The sequence below is a fragment of the Ovis canadensis genome, chromosome 24, assembly GCF_042477335.2.
Source record: "Ovis canadensis isolate MfBH-ARS-UI-01 breed Bighorn chromosome 24, ARS-UI_OviCan_v2, whole genome shotgun sequence".
NCBI classification, from domain to species: Eukaryota; Metazoa; Chordata; class Mammalia; order Artiodactyla; family Bovidae; genus Ovis; species Ovis canadensis.
This window is the reverse complement of record NC_091268.1, coordinates 24,669,938-24,688,346: the sequence shown is the minus strand read 5'-3', so window position 1 is coordinate 24,688,346 and position 18,409 is coordinate 24,669,938. Positions and strand designations below refer to the sequence as shown.

Below are 18,409 nucleotides of genomic sequence, written 5' to 3'. Positions count from 1 at the left end.
TAAACACGTAATTCCAGGATGGTGTGTCGGCACTGACCCCTAGTTCTGTTCATGCGGGTGATTCGCAGGTTTTTGACTGTGCCCGGCCGCATCCTGTGCACTGAGCTCGGCCCAAGCCCCAGTGGGAGGCTCTGTCGCTATTTGAATTTTTCCTCTATCTGAGAACAGTGTCTGTGCTACGCTCTCAGTGGTAAAGAATCCGCCTGCCAATGCAGGAGACTCGGGTTTGACCCCTGGGTCTCCAGTATTCTTGCCTGGAGAATTCGATGGACAGAGGAGCCTGGTGGGCTACAGTCCATGGGGGCTGCAAAGACTCGGACACGACTTAGTGACTAAACCACGAGAACGATGCTTCAGCGAAGTCACACGTTCCTCCCTTTATCCCTTTGGTTCTTTTTCAGGCTTACTTTCCGAGGCAGCAAAGGCACAAGTGAGACATTCTGTGACGGGACAGCTTCCGACAGAGAAGAGAAGCCCATGGCCCCCAAGCTGCTGGGTTTTCACAAGAAGCAGGCCTCGGGGCAGAGGTTGGAGGAGCTGTTTTTATTTCTCGAATGGCTCATCTGTAAAGAACGTCCATTACATACGTTCTAAAGGAAGGTGTACAAATGCTAGATTAAAGTGTCTCTGAAAAACTGACGTCACGCCACGCCCGGGGCTGGTCCCTTTCTGCCTGTGACCCGCGCGCTGTCCCCACGCTGGCCAGGCGTGACGGGACGGGTCGTGCTGCTGCCGGTCTTCATGGCCTCCTGTCTCAAGAGCCGACGAGGTTCTCTCCTTCTGGCAGACGCTGACTACAGAACTCCTGGATTCCTGGAAAACAGGATGGCAGGCGCAGAAGCACTGGGGGCTCTCAGTGGCCCTGTCCTGTGCCGGCGAGGCCGCGTCTGAATGGGGCAGAGTCCCCGGGTGGCTTAATTCACCCCAGAGTCCCATCTCAGCTGATGCCCTGAATCTCTGCAAGTGAGCCCAGTACTGCTGGCTGCCTGTCCATGGTTACAACCACGGCTGGAGGGCTCCTGGCCCGTTCTCCAGATCAAGGATCCAGGAAATGTTGTTTACCCTGGACACCATTTCACTAGGCCAGCAGGGCTCAGCCGCAAGCCAGGGGCCTGGAGCTTTAACTACCGACACGTCTGCCTCAACTTCAAGGCCCCTGACAGCTGCCCGTTGACTGAATCAGGCCTGCATCTGGGTCTGGTTTGGCTCACTGTGCTTTTTTTTTTTTTTTCCCCTTCTTAATTTCTTTTTACAGTTTTACTGAGGTGTAACATTAATATTTCCTATACTGTAAACTTCACCCTCGCTGTGTTTTTAAGCTATGACTTAGTTCATAACACTGATGGACTGGAAGATTTTCCCAGACTCCTGGCTTCCTGGGCTGAGGGGGTCATCCCTGAGCCCACCACGCCCATGTCCCCGTGGAGGCTGCATGGCCATTCATGACCCCGAATGGGATCTTTTCACTCCCAAGCCCACTCTGCTCACTTGCGTCACTTCCTGGCCCCATGGCCCTCTGGATTCACAGGTCCCCTTAAGCACTTACTCTGAATTATACTTCTGTAGGTGACAGTGGCTGGTGAATCTGGCGCTTCCACCAAAAAAGACTGTCCTTTGTCGCAGCTCTTACCTTAAAGAAACAAAGCAAGGAAAATTAAAACCCACAAGAAAACACACTGGCTCCTTCTGTGCCAGTGACACGGAAGATCTTGGGCCCACCTTCCTCGTAATGAAGATCAAAGCTGAGACAGGACATCAGGGTCTCTGGGAACTTGCCTGCCTCCCCTCCACCCAGCAGCGAGTCTAGCTGGCTTTGCCTCATAGCTCTGACCTGTGCCTGGGCAATGCTGGGGGTGGGGTGTGTGTGGGGGTGTGGTGTGTGTGTGTGTACGTCTGACTCTGGGTGAAGTGTGGCAAATGCAGGTTCCAGGGCCCCATAAAGAACAGATTTAGCAGCTCCTGGGTGGGGCCGGGGAACTGCATTTTAAAAAGATAGATTCATTCTCCAGTAAGAAGATAATGAAGGCTCAGAGTGAAAGAGTACGGGGGACAGAAGGTTACATCGTGAAGAATGAGTTCAAGGGGAGCTACTGGGGTGTCAGCTGTCTTTCTAGAAATAATACATGCATGTGAGTGTGGCGTATGCATACATATACACACTCAAGTATCTTTTAAAAAATGCTTGGGAGCATACAGATTCTGCCCGTTGATTTCTCCCTCTGTAACTGTATCTTGAAAGTCACTCCACCTTGGTATCAACCCATCCAGGTGGGCATGGGGGGTCCTGGGCCGGGGGGAGCTCCTCTCCCGTCTGGCTCTGAGTAGACCCTGCCCCCGCCCCCCCGGCTCCTGGCCCTGCTGGAGAAGCTGGGTCAGTGGTCCCACAACCCACAGCTGCTCCCCAGCCTCTGGGGGGACCCTGGCCGGGCCAACTGTGGAGGAATCGTCTCCCCAGTGCGTTGCTGGGTAGGACAGAAACACTCGGGGGTTTGGGGGTGCAGAGAGGGGCCCCACGCACTGGCCTGGGCACTGTGGGTAGAAGCATCTAGGGAAGCCTCCGAGTTCCTGCTTGCAGACCAGGTCTGGGAGGTCATGGGTCCCACAGAAGGCTCGTGGGGCCACTTCCTCCCGATGTTCACCCGGTGTCCTCTCGCTCCTCGTCCTCCCCTCCCCAGGAGACCTGCCCGAACCCTCACAACTCACTCTGGTCGGCTCCCCACCTCCACAAACCTCCGCTCTCCCTGCCCTGTCCGAGACCACCCGCCTCGCGTATGCCCCCACCCGTGCAGCTGCATCACATCCGCACCTAATAGGTGAGCCTGAGGCTCAGAGCCCCACGAGGACCTGCCCGAGCCCAGAGGCAGTCGAGGGGCGATGGGGGAGGCAGGGGGTCCAGACCTGGGGTGAGGGCCCGGGAGGCTGGGATCCCGACACCAAAGCCGGGCAGCTCCCTCGCTGCGTGTTTGCACAGGGGCTGCGCGCGGCCTCCCATTTCCCCAGTGACGGGGCGGTTCCCTCACTGCACAAAGTGGCTCTGGGGGCCTCGGCGGCCTCACTGGGCCTTGTCCGCCTCACCACAGCCCGTGGCAGTGTTCACCCCCATCCCTTCCCATGCTCGCTGCCCCCAGCTCTGCAGTGTCAACTGGAGGTGAGGTTTGGGGAGGTGCGCCCTGTCACACAGGAGCGTGCCCACCGGATGGCACCGCGTCCTCGCAGCTCAGGACTGAGCCCCGAGGCTGCCATCCAGCCACCTCTCCTACCAGTGCCTCTGAGGACTGAGGCCACCACAGCCTGCAGCTGGCAGGAGTGGCCACTCAGGCCTACCGCCCACCTGGCCCCACACACTCGCGCAGCCAGCCTGCCTCCAGGGGCTCTGAGGGGCGGTACCTGCTCCTACGACCCCACGGGACACGCTGGTCAATGCGAAGACGACACTTGGGAAGGCTGGAAAAGCAGCCAGAGTTGTTTCCCGGGAGGAACCAGGTACCGCAAGTGCTGCTGGACGTGGGCACCGTTGAGGGGGCTCCAGGAGCCACCCTGCTGGGCGCCCAGGTGCTCTGGGGTCTTCACACCCCCTCCTCGGGGCAGGCCTCCTCCACACTGTGCTCTCGGCCCCCTCTATGCTGTCCCCCCATCGTGGACATGGCCCCCTCTGCTCCTGACCTCTTACCAGCTGACACGCTAAAGCCCTGCCCGCTCCACACAGTGCCAGCAGGGAGCCTGCTCTCCCGTGCTCACTGGCTCTGGGGGGCATCCCCAGCTCCCCGGGGGTCACGCTGGGCAGCACGGACGTTGGGGACACCTCCTCCTCCCCACCTGCCCCAGCCTGTCGCTTCCCCTCTCTGTGTCCCTTCCTCTCCACGCTGACGCCCGTCTCGATCCGGCCCTAACCGCCTCCCAACCAGTGCAAGTGGCCCATGGCCTCAGCCTCTAAGCACACACAGCGCCCGCCCATCCTCCCCGGTCTCATTTCCTGGCAGCTGGGGTCCAAACCGCGAGGCTTGGCTGCAGAGCCATCCACACCGACTCCCCGACAGTCTCCCTTGGCCCCCTTAGGCCTCGTCTGCAAAACCTCACTGCCCCACTTCCTTGTCACAGACACATCTAACTTCAGCAAGCCTGACTCTGTTATGGTGGGGAAACAAAGTCGGTGGTGGGTGTCCCCCCACTCCACGCAGCAAGGTGATGTCCTGGAGTGAGTGCGGCGTGGAGATGGGGGCCCTGAGGACTCTGGTACCCAGAGAGGAGCGTGACCCATGAAGGCAGGCCAGCAACGTGCCCTCCTGCTCACCCATCTGGGCATCAGGAGGGCTGTGCCAGGCTTCCCTGCAGACAGGACAAGGTGGGGTGCCCTTCCTTGGGGTTCTCAAGGCTAATGCTATCGATGACTTTCACGCCAGGACCTAATTCCTGTGTGAGACAGGACTCGAATACATGCCCTCACCTCCTCCCCCGGTCACCCCCGCCTAGCCCCTCTCCTTGCTGACTTCCTCTCCTCCCACCCCCTGCACCAGGTGCCTCCATGACCAGTCTCTCCTCCACCCTTGTGGGCCCTTCCCGCCTCCCCGAGGCCCTCCTTCACCACACGCCCGTGTGTTTCCCTGCTGCTCTGAGCTGGAGGGTGCACAGGCCCCACGCAGGAGGGACGCACCCACCTATGCGTGGATCCAGAGGCACTTTGCCAAGCAGCGGGATCTTCAGGTCCTGGCACATGGCCTCTGCACCCCCCGTTGTTGGTGGGAATATCTGAGACTCTTTCTGAAAGGCAATGTGAAAGGGGGAGGAATCCTGAGTTTGTGTCAGAATTGTATGAATGGACCACACTTTAAACAAACTTGAAATTTAAAAAAGGTTCTTCTGTGTGTGAAAAGAATTCCCATTAAATCGGCAACAGAGGGTTTTTTTGTTTTTTGTTTTTTTAACTACTCCAGTTCCCAATGATGGGGAAAGCAGAAATGGTTTCCCAGACACCCGACCCCATCATCTCCCCAAGTGTGGAGGCCAAGACCTTGAGGGGAACATGCTCTCACCTGGCATTTGGGGCAGATGAAGCCGCTCATGTTCTCCACCACTCCGATGATGGGCAGCTTCACCTTGTGGCAGAAGCTGATTTCTTTCCGGACATCCTGGAGCGACACTTCCTGTTAAGGTTCCAGAAGACTGGTTATTGCAGAGTCTGGGCACAAAGAGGGAACGATCGTGTGGTGGAGGGACGGCTGCAGGGCTGCGGCGTCACTGCCGTGAAGCTTTAGAGACTCTGAACGTAAGGGCTTCCCTGGTGGCTCCATGGTAAAGAACCTACCTGCCAGCGCAGAACTGCAGAGTCAGAGACGACTTAGCAACCGAACCACCGTTCCATAAGTGTTCCATGCAACCACGCGGGAGCCCTGCTTCAGGCAGGGGGCAGCCTGCAGGCTCGCCTGGCTGCCTGCTTTCGTGGACTGAGCTCTTCTGGAGCATAGCCTGCCCGCCACATTACCTCTGGCCACTTTCACCCCATAATGGTACCACTGGGGAGATGGGACGGAGACCCTGTGATCCGCAAAGCCTGAAACAGTCCCCCTCTGGCCCTTAACAGAAAAAGTCTGCCAACCTCTGACCTCGGTTATCATGACCACAACTTTATGGACCAAAAGAAAATGAGGAATATTACCCGGTTTGGAGCCCTGCGAATTCACTTCTGGACTCTGTGTGCCTTACAGCGTGAGGAGTGTGGGTAATCAGAGCTTAGTACCCTCCGCAGTCCATCTATAATTTCATTGCAGACACATGTCCAAGTGTTGTGTGCTGTCAAGTACAGCTCTAACAGTCATGGGCCCCCAGTGGACCTGGGCTTTGAGTCTACTCTCCTGAGGCCCACATTTGCCCCTTGAGCCCTTGGAGGCTGGGGTGCAGACAAAAGGGCTTGGCTAGAAAGTAAACCCGCTGGTACTAAGCATCTCCTTAGGGGGCCTCTGGTTCTCTCCCTAGTGTCCTCTAAAAGCCCTGCTTTCTCAAAAAGGACCCCCCCAGAAAGCCAGCTGCTGGATGTGCAAGGCTCCGAGGAAGTGGGTGTGCCCAGCCTGAAGTCCTGTTTTCTAGACAAGTGGCACACACAGGAGCACAGACAGCGCGTCCTCGCCGGCTTCCTGAACGGCCACTGCCCTCCTCCTGAACCTAAGGGGGGTCTGTTTCCTTTCACAGCAAATGTAGTATTGGAGAGGCCACTCTTGTGTTGACTTGATTGCTGCTGTTGCTTTTGACCATTTTTAGAGTGGTTTTAGGCTCACAGAAAGCACACAGTCCCCACGTGGAAGCCGTGCCTGCTGTCAGCACCCGCCATTGGGGTGGACGTCCCAGCTCCACTGTCCCTGAAGGTCACTTCTTTGGGACTTGCTCTTGAGAGCACGGCTGGTCTAAGGGTCTAATAGTGCAGGGCTGGTCATCCAGCTCTGTTAAATATCCATCAGGAAACATTTCTAAGTCTTCTTTCCACCACCATCCTCGGGCCAGGCCCCCTTCCACTCTTGTTCTAGGCAGCCCCCACCCCAGCCACCTCGTGCCTCCCCGTCCACCGACAACGGCTGAACTGAAGATAAACATAAGGTTTCCGCTGATCCCAGCCAGGGTGTTGGGGAGTGCAGGGTCTCGGGCCGTGGGAGAAAGAGCGCCCCTGGTGTGGTGCAGCGTGGACCCCGCTCCGCCCGGCCCTCGCCCACCTGTGGCGTGGTGATGATCACTGCCCCGTCGATGTGTGCCGCAGCCAGGTACTGCACCACCGAGAGGTGCTCGTCCGACGTCCCAGGCGGGGTGTCTACGATGAGGTAGTCCACCTCGCCCCAGTCCACGTCGCGGAGGAACTGCTTGATCATGCCTGCAGGGGAGGCTGCAATGATGCACACTGGCTCCTGTCCTCTGACCCTACAAAAGCACAGCTCCTGACCCTTACGCACAGCTCGTCTATGTGCTCCGTCGGTGGGGTCTCGCAGTGCCTGGGGGCTTGCCCAAAACCAGGGAGGTTCTTCTACTCGCCTCCAGGGTGGCGAGGCCAGGGAACTGCTAACACCCTGTGATGCGGAGGACCGTCCACCCCCCAACCTCCCCAACAAGGGATTGTCTGGCTCGGAACATCACAGCACTGAGGCTGAGGAGCCTTGCCCAGGTTGGCACTTGTGTATCTGCAGCCTGGACACCCTGTCAAACCAGTACTGACTTCACCCCACACCCTCCTCTCTCTGACACAAACAAGAGCACACACCACCAGAGGGATCATTTCAGGATTAGGTGGGTTTTCAGGAGAGAAAAACCCATCAGAGATACGAAAATTCGTAACGTTGTATTTATTACGTAAAACTGTTATTTCTATGGGCTCTCTTCAACCAGTGAAGAAAGAGGCCACCAGAGACACAGGCCATCCTGACGGGACAGGCTTCGCTTCCGCCCCTGGAAGGACGTGACGAGAGACAGAAAGCAGAGTGACAAACCGTTTTTCTTGGGTCCCCTCCAGATGACGGCATCGTCGGGGCTGCTGAGCAAGAAACCCACCGACATCACCCCCAAGTTATCTTCCAGGAACTGGAAAGGATGATGCAAGAGACATTTTATTTCAAACCACAGTGCCAGGCACTTCCCTATGTCTTGCGTCTGAGGGCTAGCGGAAGAAACTGAGGGGGCACAGTTACTATGTGATGTGAGTATATATTCACTTTTTGAATCTTTAAATCTCTCCTACCGCCCCCCCCCAAAAAAAATCATTAAAAAAAAAAAGGTTACCATATTTGAGGGGATTGAAAGAGCCACCATATGGCCCTAGGTGGCAATGACAATGAACTCAGCTGAAATAGATGCTGCCTCCTCTGAAGGAGGTCCCAGAGGATGAGATGGTTGGATGTATCAGGACTCAGTAGACATGAGTTTGAGCAAACTTTGGGAGACAGTGAAGGACAGGGAAGCCTGGTGTGCTACAGTCCATGAGGTCACAAAGAGTCGGACATGTCAGAGCGACTAAACAAAATCAAACTTGCTGTTTTAATCTGGCTGGCCCTGCTTCTGGTTTCATACATAAAGTTTTATTGGAAAAGGGCCACAGTCATTCATTTGCATATCACTACTTTCCATCTAGGATGGTGGCAACTGTTTGGCCCGCAAACTGGAAAGAGCTACTCTCTGAGGCAATCTCTGGTCCTAACTGGATCCCCCAGGCCCAGGAAAGTGCCTCAGTGACTACCTGCTGACTAATAAACAGTCACCGATTGACTGCCCACCACTATCCTTATGTACACACCACCCCGAAGGGAAGGCCTGGAGTGGGCACTCACCACTGGAGACCAGCCCGAGCCGCTCTGGTGAACCTGCGGGAACAGGAGTCTGTCTCATTTGTGAGAAATTACACAGCCTGGTCACGCTTTACACACAAAGTTTACAGAGTAGGAGGGCAGTTTTATAAATTACGATTCGTAGTCTTAAAGGCTGCCACTGAGTTCACAGGGAGAGAACATCACGGGGTCAGGGTTAGGCGATACAGGTGCTTGCTCAGTTGCTCCGTCGTGTCCAACTCTTCGCGACCCTATGGACTGCAGCCCACCATGCTCCTCTGTCCATGGGATTTTCCAGGCAAGAATACTGGAGTGGGTGGGTTGCTGTGCCCTCCTCCAGGGGATCTTCCCAACCCAGGGATCGAACCTGTGTCTCTTATGTCTCCCGCATCGGCAGGCAGGTTCTTTACCACTAGCGCCACCTGGGAAGCCAGAGATACAGACGATAGAGTGCGTACGCTTCCCCCGCCCAGGTTGGGTGATCTGGAAACTCTGCTTAAATACCTGGTCAGGGAACCAATGTTCATCAGAGTCCAGTATGATCTGGGGGATTTCAAAAGCATGACAGAAACCGGTTGGGCACTGCTGCGAAGATGCAGGTGACTGTGGAACAGCGAGGCGGCCTCCAAAGGAGTGGAGGGATGACCCTGAGTGACGCAGCGGACACGGAGCCCTCCCGCTGGTGACCTGAGCTCCTGCCCCAGGGGACAAGGCCTGGAAAAGGGGTGTCGGCGGGAAGCGGGGGCTATTTCAAGACCCAGACGCTTTCCAGTTAGGTGTTCACTAACTGCCAGGCTGAGGGCTTCCCTGGTTGCTCAGTGGTAAAGAATCCGCCTGCCAAGGGAAGAGACTCAGGTTCCATCCCTGGGTCGGGAAGCTCCCCTGGAGAAGAAAATGGCAACCCCCTCCAGTATTCTTGCCTGGAGAATCCTACGGACAGAGAAACCTGGCAGGCCTTAGTCCCTGAGGTCAAAGGACAGTTGGACCCGACTTAGCGACTAAGCAACAACAAACTGCCAGGGCTGAGGTCCTCTCCGATGCTTTCCTGTGCAACTGGAACTTAGCAATTTCTAACTGCACATCAGCCTTAGAATATATGCTTCGGGCAATGCTGGAGCCAAAAGAGAAGGCCCGGTTTTCCAGATGACATCTTACTTTTGTAAACAGTTGACTCAGATATAATTCACATACCACACAGCTCACCCAGTTAAAGTATACACTTAAATGGCTTCAGGATAGTCACAGAATTGCACATCCATCACCACAATCAACGTTAGAACATCCTGGTTACTCTAAGAAGATACGCTGCACCCCTCAAGTGTCACCCCCAACCACCACACTTCCCCCCACTCCTAGGTGACCATGGGTCTACTGTGTCTACAGAGGTGCCTGTCCCCAACATTTGACAGAAATGCAATTCAGGTAATATGTGACTCTTCGTCACTGGCTTTGAAGTCATACTTCAAATTTAAAAAAACTAAACCCATTAATTCCTACTAATACTCTAAGTCACTGGTCTTGAAAGAGGGGGTAAACCTGATGATCCAACAGTGTAGGAGAAGAAAAGCCTGGAATTTCTCACCATTTACAATGTTCAGTTTTAATAAACGACGTGCGCTGGCTCGGTGAGGAGCATCTGCGTGTGACTGACGATGAAGGGAGACCCATGCTCCAGAGCCTGCTGCCCGTGGGTGCGCAGTCAGAGCCATGGTCCCTCTGCTCTGCCCTGACCCCGCACGGCATCAGCACCTCTCAGCACGTGGGAAGCAAGTGCCAAGCCCTGAGCAGAGTCCCCAGGGGCTGGCCCCATCCGCCTGGGCTACTCTCTGCCACCCTGAGGGCCACTCTGCCTGGCCCCACAGGCTACTCCCCCAGCCCAGCAGGCCTTCCTCCTGGCTCTCGGAGCAGGGTGCCCTTGACCACCTCCTTCCAGAGAGCAGCTGCCCGGGCCCCTCTCCCTGCCATCTGTCCCATCCCCTCGCCTCACTTAGATTCCTATTGTCACCCGTCCTTCCCATGAAGACAGGGTCTTTATCTGCCTGCTCACTTCTGAACCGCAGCACCCAGTGCTTCGGTAAAGAACGAACCCACCCCGACCCATCCCAACAGCCCCGGACAAGGCTGGTCCTCCAGGCTGGCTTCAAAACACGCCCCCCTGGGGAGCCCCTTCCTGGCCGGCTCTGCGTACCAAGGTGGGAGGAGGCAGGGGCACCTACCTTGGCTGCACCCCCCACCAATCCCACGTCACCCGCCTGCCTCGCGATCTCACTTCCCCTCACTTCCCCAGTGACCACAGGGGCAGAAATATTCCCTTGCTTCCAGCCTACAGAGCCCTTGCCAGCCCTGCTCAAGCTTTCCCAGACAGGACCAAGTTTTCGTGTCTGACTTCTGCATTTGACTTGCTCTTTCCCTTCCCCTCTAAGACGGCATCGAAACGAACACTTCTCAGATGGCTTGGATGAACTTACAGATAGGTCACCCCCCTCCAACACACCCCCAAACTCACAGCTGTTTTAAAAGTAGACCGTCGACTGAACCCTCCCTGCTGTGGTCACATCCAGGAAAAAACACATGCGCTCCGCTGACCCCTTGGCTTAGGGTGCGCAGTTCGGGGCTCAGGTTCATCACCAGAAAATATTTCACAGCGTTTTTTAAATTTTGCTCTTACCTGTTCTCCTTCCAATCCCATGATCTTGGGAATTGACGGCCCACATATATCGATGTCTAGAAGAGCAACCTGAGGAACAAGAGACCAGGGCAGTGAGACAACGCAGGTCCAGTCCTCTGGATGTGCACGACCGGGAGGGGACGGGGTTCGAGCAAAAGGAGGGAGGGGAGAAGACACAGAGAAACCAGGTGGAACGTGGACCGAGTGGAGTCTCAGAGTTACCACATTCCCTCTGGGCCTTGGAGACACAGTCAAGACTCCCAACAACTGCCAGGTACATCAACACCCCCATGCTCCCCCCAACCCCTGCCACCCTCAATATGGCCTATTATCAAGGTGAGCTTATGAACCAGGATGTCAGGTTGTTTGCAGATTCAGGTCCAGCCACTGTTTACCTGGTCTTTACCACATCCTGTTGGGGGTGTGTGTGTGTGTGTGTGTGTGTGTCCTGGGGTGTGTGTGTGTGTATCCCGGGGTGTGTGTGTGTGTGTCCTGGGTTGTGTGTGTTCTGGGGTGTGTGTGTGTGATCATTATAACTGCTTTACCAAAGAAGAAACTGCGGTTCAGTCTGGGGTGTGTGTGTGTGTGTGATCATTATAACTCTGCTTTGCCGAAGAAGAAACTGCAGTTCAGAGATGTCCAGAGACCTGTTCAATGAGCAAGGAAGAGAGCTGGGACTTAAACCAAGGTCTCTGGACTCCAACACCAGGGTTCCTCCCACGGCTCTGGGGGCCTGGTGAGGAGGGCCAGAGTTGACCCTCCAGTTGACCCTCAGACTGAGTTCTGAGCAAGCCCTGTTTTCCTGGGATGCTGAAGGTTAACAGCAGCGTAGGTTCAACTTCTAAAGGAGAAAGTAAGAATAAGGAAACACACAGAAGTTCTTTGCTAGTGACATGTCCAGCCCAGGAGGACTCTTTCCACCCCAAATGCCTTGCTTTCCCCATGTGATATGTGAAAAGGTCTGAGACAGCTCTTAGAAACTCTCTAAAGAGCAGAGCTATTCATCCTGAAAGCTCTTATGTCTTAGATCCAAAGTGCAGCACCTCTGGGTAACTTTTTAACTTGCCCCAAATTCGTTTCTTGCTTCCCTCTTCCATTCTCTCAACAATCCCCTGTGATCTCCTCCTGTGATCCTCACATGACCTCACACTGGGGTCAGCAAAGGGGTTCATACTCTGGATCACCATCTGCCTCATGCACCCTCTGCTGGACCTCAAGAAGAATGCAACAGAACTCACCCTAAAGACCATTCTTGAGGCTTCAGGCTGGTGTGTGTTTAATGGCCCAGAGATTTTACATCAGAGCCTGAGTCCCTGGGAAATTACACCATCCCTACAATCCTAACAGGAGACTTCTGTCAATACTCTCGAGTTTCCAGCCTCTTGGTCTAGAATGTCTGACTCTCTTTTGGGAACAGTTTAACCAGTTTCCTTTTGAGGAAGTATTAATACATCCCCTCCACCCTCAACAGAAGGGGTATCTTGAGTGAAAGATGCAGAAAAGATATCCCATGCACTCATTCCCGAGGTAGTCTTCACCCCCTCCATATTCCATGTAGTGGAATGAAGAAATAAGAATGATGACTATCAGGGACACTGACTGAGTACTTCCTATGCATCAAGTGTTGTGTTAAGCATTTTACAGCTCCATGTATCATCTCACTCAGGACTGAGTCCCATTTTACAGATGAGAACATGGAGGCAGAGAATCTGATAACCTGCCCACAGTTACAGCAGTGGTGTGGGCAGTGCTGGGAGGTGATGGTGGGCAGACCGACTCTAGAGCCTGTGTTCTTGGCCACCACACTAGACCTCGCCCCTCTCTGGGCCCACAGGTTCAGCTAGACTTCGGACCCTCCCTCTTCTCCAGCAGTTAGACACCCTGCTATTCCGTCTCCCCAGCTTTGCTCTCATTTCCTGCCACTGGTTCCAGCCACCACCCCAGCTGTGACCTTGTGGTCCCTCATGGAGACAAGATCAAGGTTTCCTGCTGCTTCACCATCACCCTCTGACAACACACTCGACTACTGCTGTAGTAACGCTCAGACCATCCTCTTTCCCACGGGAATGTCTTCCTTGGGCGTTAAAGCCTCCTGGGCTGGCCCAGCCCCATTCTTGGCTCCTCCACTGTAGCAGCAGCAGCAGCGGCCCTGCCCTGCCCACCTGTCCAGTCTGCCCCAGCGGTTCCGGCTCTGCGCCTCTGCCTATACCTCCTCCCGCCACCTTCCACCAGCTGCCATCAGAGCCCAGAGGATGCCTTCTCCAACCTGCTGCCCAGCTGGCCCCGGGCAGTCCCTTCTCCCTTTCACCAGATCCATCCAGCACACCTTAGGTAACAGATACCAGACTCCAGAGAAGCCCACATCAGTCAGGCAGGCCAACGGGAGGGGCTCCACACATCATAAAACGATCAGAAGAGAAATGAGTTACAAGCGGAATTCAGAGCCACAGTCAATGAGAGAAACACCAAGCTTTCCGGAGCCCCTAGTCCCATCTCGGCACTGTCTCCAGAAGGCCACGGCCTCCCCAGCATTTCAGTCCTCTTCCAACAAAGTTCTTCTCCAGCCAGCACCGGCGCAGCTGGGCTACAAACCAAACCAGCGGCTGGTGAGCTGCAACCCGGGGGCCAAACCCAGAGTGCCATCTGTTTTTGTACAGACCACAGCTAAGAATGGCTATTATATTTTTAGAGTAGGGGGAAAAAAATCACAAGAATATTTTTATTTCAGGACATGTGAAAATTATGAAATTCAAAGTTTTATTAGAACACAGCCACAGTCATTTGTTCACAGGCTGCTTTCGTGTTAAAGGGGCAGAACTGAGAGTTGCTACAGAAACGGTATAACCTACAAAACCTAAAATAATTACTATCTGGCACTTTATATAAAAAGTCTGCTGACCCCCACAGTCAACTCTTTTTTAACCCAATGATTTAAAATATACATATATTCCTGGAGTCCTCGGTGAGGTATCAAAGAGGTCGTTGTGCATTTGTGTATCTGTGTGTATGTACACACACACTGAGGGCAGGCTGGAATGGTGGGCTTCACTCCCCTGCCCACAGTGGCTGCCTTTACTGGTTTCTTTTTTTCGTGCAGGAAATTTAGCCGTTATTTTACTAAGAACTTAGGATGCTATTTCATACTGGAATAGAATGGTTTATCTCACACAAGTAGAAAGTACTGGCATTTATCCAGTTTTTAGTTTTTAAAAAATAACTGGCAATATAGCAGTTTTGAAATGTCAATATTAAATTAAAAGTACTCTACAGTCCCTGCTAGTACTATCTTAATAAAAAAGCCAAATAAAAGGGAAAGGCCATTAGTCAGTTACAAGAAAAATATGAAAAGTTAGCCTTTATACATACAAAATAAATTTCAACATTCAAAATGCAAAAAGAGAAAAATAATTTTCAAAAATGCATCAATGTATGCAAGAAGGCACATATCAAGGCAGTGGAAAGAACCAAAAATGGTCTGGAAAGGCTTTCAACACCAACGTAATAAAACTGTTTCTATGTTACACTGAACTCCTCTGCAGGCCCCAAACAGTCCTCTAGTGGAAAAACAGTTGGCAATCTATGCAGAATTTTGGCAAAAACAAAAAGGTGGAATGCATTCTGTGTAAAAAACAAAACAAAACAGTATTCATGGTTTCATCAGGTATAACACTATCAGTTCAGTTCAGTTCAGTTGCTCAGTCGTGTCTGACTCTTTGCGACCCCATGAATTGCAGCACGCCAGGCCTCCCTGTCTATCACCAATTCCTGGAGTTTACTCAGACTCACGTCCCTTGAGTCAGTGATGCCATCCAGCCATCTCATCCTCTGTCGCCCCCTTCTCCTCTTGCCCCAAATCTCTCCCAGCATCAGGGTCTTTTCCAATGAGTCAACTCTTCGCATGAGGTGGCCAAAGTATTAGAGTTTCAGCTTTAGCATCAGTCCCTCCAATGAACACCCAGGGCTGATCTCCTTTAGGATGGACTGGTTGGATCTCCTTGCAGTCCAAGGGACTCTCAAGAGTCTTCTCCAACACCATAGTTCTAAAGCATCAATTCTTCGGTGCTCAGCTTTCTTCACAGTCCAACTCTCACATCCATACACAACCACTGGAAAAACCATAGCCTTGACTAGACAGACCTTTGTTAGCAAAGTAATAACTCTGCTTTTTAATATGCTGTCTAGGTTGGTGATAACTTTCCTTCCAAGGAGTAAGCGTCTTTTAATTTCATGGCTGCAGTCACCATCTGCAGTGATTTTGGAGTTCCAAAAAATTAAGTCTGACACTGTTTCCACTGTTTCCCCATCTATTTGCCATGAAGTGATCAAAGTGAATACTGTTCTATGATCAAAGCAAAACTGTATGAGGCCCAATGAATAACCTGTATTTTCTTTTTAATATCACAGGGACTGCAAATTTCCAGTTGACCTTTTTGGTAAAAATTTTTCTCTTCCTCTCCCTCTCATACCTCTTATTAAAGCTGAAATCCTGAGAGCGGCCCCGGGGAATCTGAATTTTCCTGCTCCTCTGTGTACGTGGGTGTGAGTGAATGGCAGGTCAGGGGTGAGCAAATGTTTTCTTCAAGGGCCAAATGGAAAGTGCTTTAGGCTTTGCGGGCAAAATCCAGGATGATATGTAGGTTCTAATGTAACATTGTAAAAACAACCATTTATAAACGTAAAAACTGCCCAGAGCTCACAGGCCATAAGACAGGCTTTTGTTGGCAGACCCCTGGCTAGAAAAGACAGAAAGAGGGTTTCATAAAGATCCATAAAGAGAAAGAAGCTTGAATTGAGCATAATAAATAATAGGCAAGCCCCCCAAAATGTACACCTGGTATCCATGTTCATGGCTAGAGAATTCCATTAAATATTCATTTCATTGCTCAACTCCCTTGCATTTCCTTGTTCTCTCTGCAGGGATATAAATTCCAAAGAGGCCAATTCAACTGCTGCTAAGAGTCAGCCCCCTGCCAGCCATCATGAGCTCTGAGAAAGGACGGAGCCTCTCCCAGTTTTCCCCAAGGTCCCACCTGTGTGTTTTCATCCTCCGCTAGGCCATGGGCCAGGTGGGCGCTAAACGTGCTTTTCCCAACGCCGCCTTTCCCAGACAACACCAAGATCTTGTGTTTCACGGTCTTCATTTTTTCTTTGATTTCCTCTATGGCTGCAAAGAAAGCAAGTCAGGTGACCAAGCTCCTGACTCAATCTTTCAGTTTTTAAATTTTCACTGCAGTAGAGTTGATTTACAATGTTATTTATGTTAGTTTCTGCTGTAAAGTGAGTCAGTTATATCTGTACATATATCTACTTTTTTTAAAGATTCTTTTCCCATATAGGCCATTACAGAGTACTGGTCAGAGTTTCCTGTACTATACAGTAGGCCCTTATTAGTACCTATTTTATATATAGTAGTGTGTATATGTCAATCTCAATCTCCCAATTTATCACCCCCCTGCCCCGCCCCATTACCATAAGTTTGTTTTCTACATCTCTGACACTATTTCTGTCTTGTATATAAGTTCATTTGTACCATTCTTTTAGATTCTACATATTAACAATATCATATGATATTTGTCTTTCTCGGAATGTCACTCTATCGATGGCTGGAAGGAGGTAAGTCCTCGACTATTTCAAGGGATCGTGAGTGAAACAGCACCTCACCAATGGTAGTAATAAGAGCTACAAAAAATCCAAAAAAGCCCCCAAAACAAACCCACAAAGCTACTAGCACATCTGAGAGTTCCTTACTTCTTGGTTTACTCATTTGTCTCCTCTACTAGAACATGAAGTCCATGAAGCAGGGAACTCAGCAGTGTTCATACTATATTCCCAAGTCCAGAACACAGCTCTGAATGCAGCAGTGATTCCCAACCTAGGGGTAAACCCCACCAGGATGCATTTGGCAGCATCTTGGGATATTTTTGGTTGCCACAGGAAGGCGTGCTGCCCACATGTAGTGAGTAGAGGCCAGGAATGCTGCTAAATGTCCTACGATGTTCAGGGCAGAGATACACAACAAAGAATTATCCAGCCCTGAATGTCAGGAGTGCTGGGAGTGAGATACTGACAAATACTGCAGGCACTTAGTACCTGTCACCGATAACCATTATTATTACACATTTATAATACTATGCCTTCAGTACTTCCTCCTAGTTCAAATCCTTAAAACACTGTTTTCCCCCAGTTTGATGTGGAAACGGAGGGTCAGAGAAGTTAAGGCTTAAAAATGAGACAGATGACTTCATCTGTCTCAATCACAGCTGTGTACCCAGCACAGAACACTGTGCCTTCAAGTGAATGATTCATACTTCTGTTGAATTCATGGGAGAAGCGCTCCTCAAAAAGGAAGGAAATTTTGTCCAAAGAAAACAGCTAGCAGAGCTAGGATTTAAGCCCAAGCTCCCCGACTTCAAAGTTTATACCCTATTCAGGCTGGTGCCACCCTCCTTCCGACCAATTCCACTTGCTGTCACTCAAACTTTCCGCCCCACCCCTCACCCTGCCTACCTTCACCCCTGCCCCGCCCCTCCCGAGACCCCTTTGGACCCCACGCCAGTCACTGAGTCAGGCTCCGCCCCGACCCCGCCAATTTTTCCCACGTTCTTCCCGTCCGGGCTCCGCTTCTGTCACTCATTCCTCAAGCCCCGCCCCTTAACTGCAGACGTTTCCCCACGCCCGCCTCCTCTGGACCCCGACCCTGTCACTCATCTCTACCCCCTCCCACTGCACCCACGCCCCGCCTCTTCCGGAATAGTGCCTTTCACTTCCCATTCAAGCCTTGCCCCTTTCTCACCCGGGTCCGCGGCAGCACCAGCTCCAGAAGCGCAGAGCCGCTGATTGGGGCACCCCTGACATGAGGCTCCTCGACCTGCCTGGGCACTGTCGGCCCCTGGACAGTCTGCACGGAGACAAGATCACAGTTAGAATGGCTCCTCTCCTTTCAGCTCCCCCTACCCGAGCCCCCTCCGCGCGCTCACCGTGAGGCACCTCCTCCATTCTGCTGCTCTGGACGCTTACGCGGTCACCGGAAACCGCGGTTGCATATTTCCGTCTCGTGGTGCTCAATCTGACCCTCCAGCTGCGCGAAATAAGTCTCCGAAAGAGGACTCCGCGCACGCGCAAACCCTGTGTGGCAGGTGCTTAGGGCGGTTTTCTGTTCCTTTTAAAACTGAGCCTCAGTTATCCATCCTAAATACTTCAGCGTGTCTGCTAGAAACAAAGGGGTTGCCCTACATCAATGCCATTTTCATACCCAAGAGATTTGATTGACGCAAAGCTGTTAGCTTATATACACTTTTATTTTCAAGTTAAGGAGGAGCCTGCTATCCTCGCTCCCCCAACCCCCTTGATTAAATTCAGGTTAAAGTTTTTAGCAGAATGCACTTGAAGTTGTAGCGCAGCAGGAAGCGCATGATACCAGTTGGTCCCATTACTGGTGATATTAGGG

The 18,409-nt window shown here is 52.5% G+C and overlaps 2 protein-coding genes across 10 annotated transcripts in view; one reads left to right on the top strand and one right to left on the bottom strand.

Moving 5' to 3' along the window:
- Positions 1–1,672, top strand: part of TVP23A (trans-golgi network vesicle protein 23 homolog A) — a 43,503-nt gene extending 41,831 nt beyond the window's left edge. For all 9 annotated transcript variants that reach the window (XM_069570789.1, XM_069570793.1, XM_069570787.1 and 6 more), the window contains one exon: positions 402–1,672. The gene's annotated coding sequence lies outside the window, so the exon portion shown is untranslated. The remainder of the gene's footprint in view (positions 1–401) is intronic.
- On the bottom strand, positions 529–18,060 carry NUBP1 (NUBP iron-sulfur cluster assembly factor 1, cytosolic). Its single transcript, XM_069570796.1, has 11 exons — positions 17,940–18,060; positions 17,756–17,860; positions 15,993–16,126; positions 10,963–11,031; positions 8,298–8,330; positions 7,464–7,554; positions 6,699–6,853; positions 5,031–5,141; positions 4,656–4,758; positions 1,547–1,630; positions 529–813 (listed from the first exon to the last, which is right to left on the bottom strand). Exons 1-11 carry the CDS (start codon positions 17,956–17,958, stop codon positions 755–757), a joined length of 963 nt encoding a protein of 320 aa, XP_069426897.1. The 5' UTR covers positions 17,959–18,060; the 3' UTR covers positions 529–754.
- Positions 18,061–18,409: the final 349 nt, after the last annotated feature.

Coding starts and splice junctions, on each gene's coding strand:
- NUBP1 (XM_069570796.1), bottom strand. Junction 4,759..5,030: donor TCATCTGCCCCAAATGCCAG/GTGAGAGCATGT, acceptor ATTGCCTTTCAG/AAAGAGTCTCAGATATTCCC. Junction 814..1,546: donor CTACAGAAGTATAATTCAGA/GTAAGTGCTTAA, acceptor CCTGTTTTCCAG/GAATCCAGGAGTTCTGTAGT.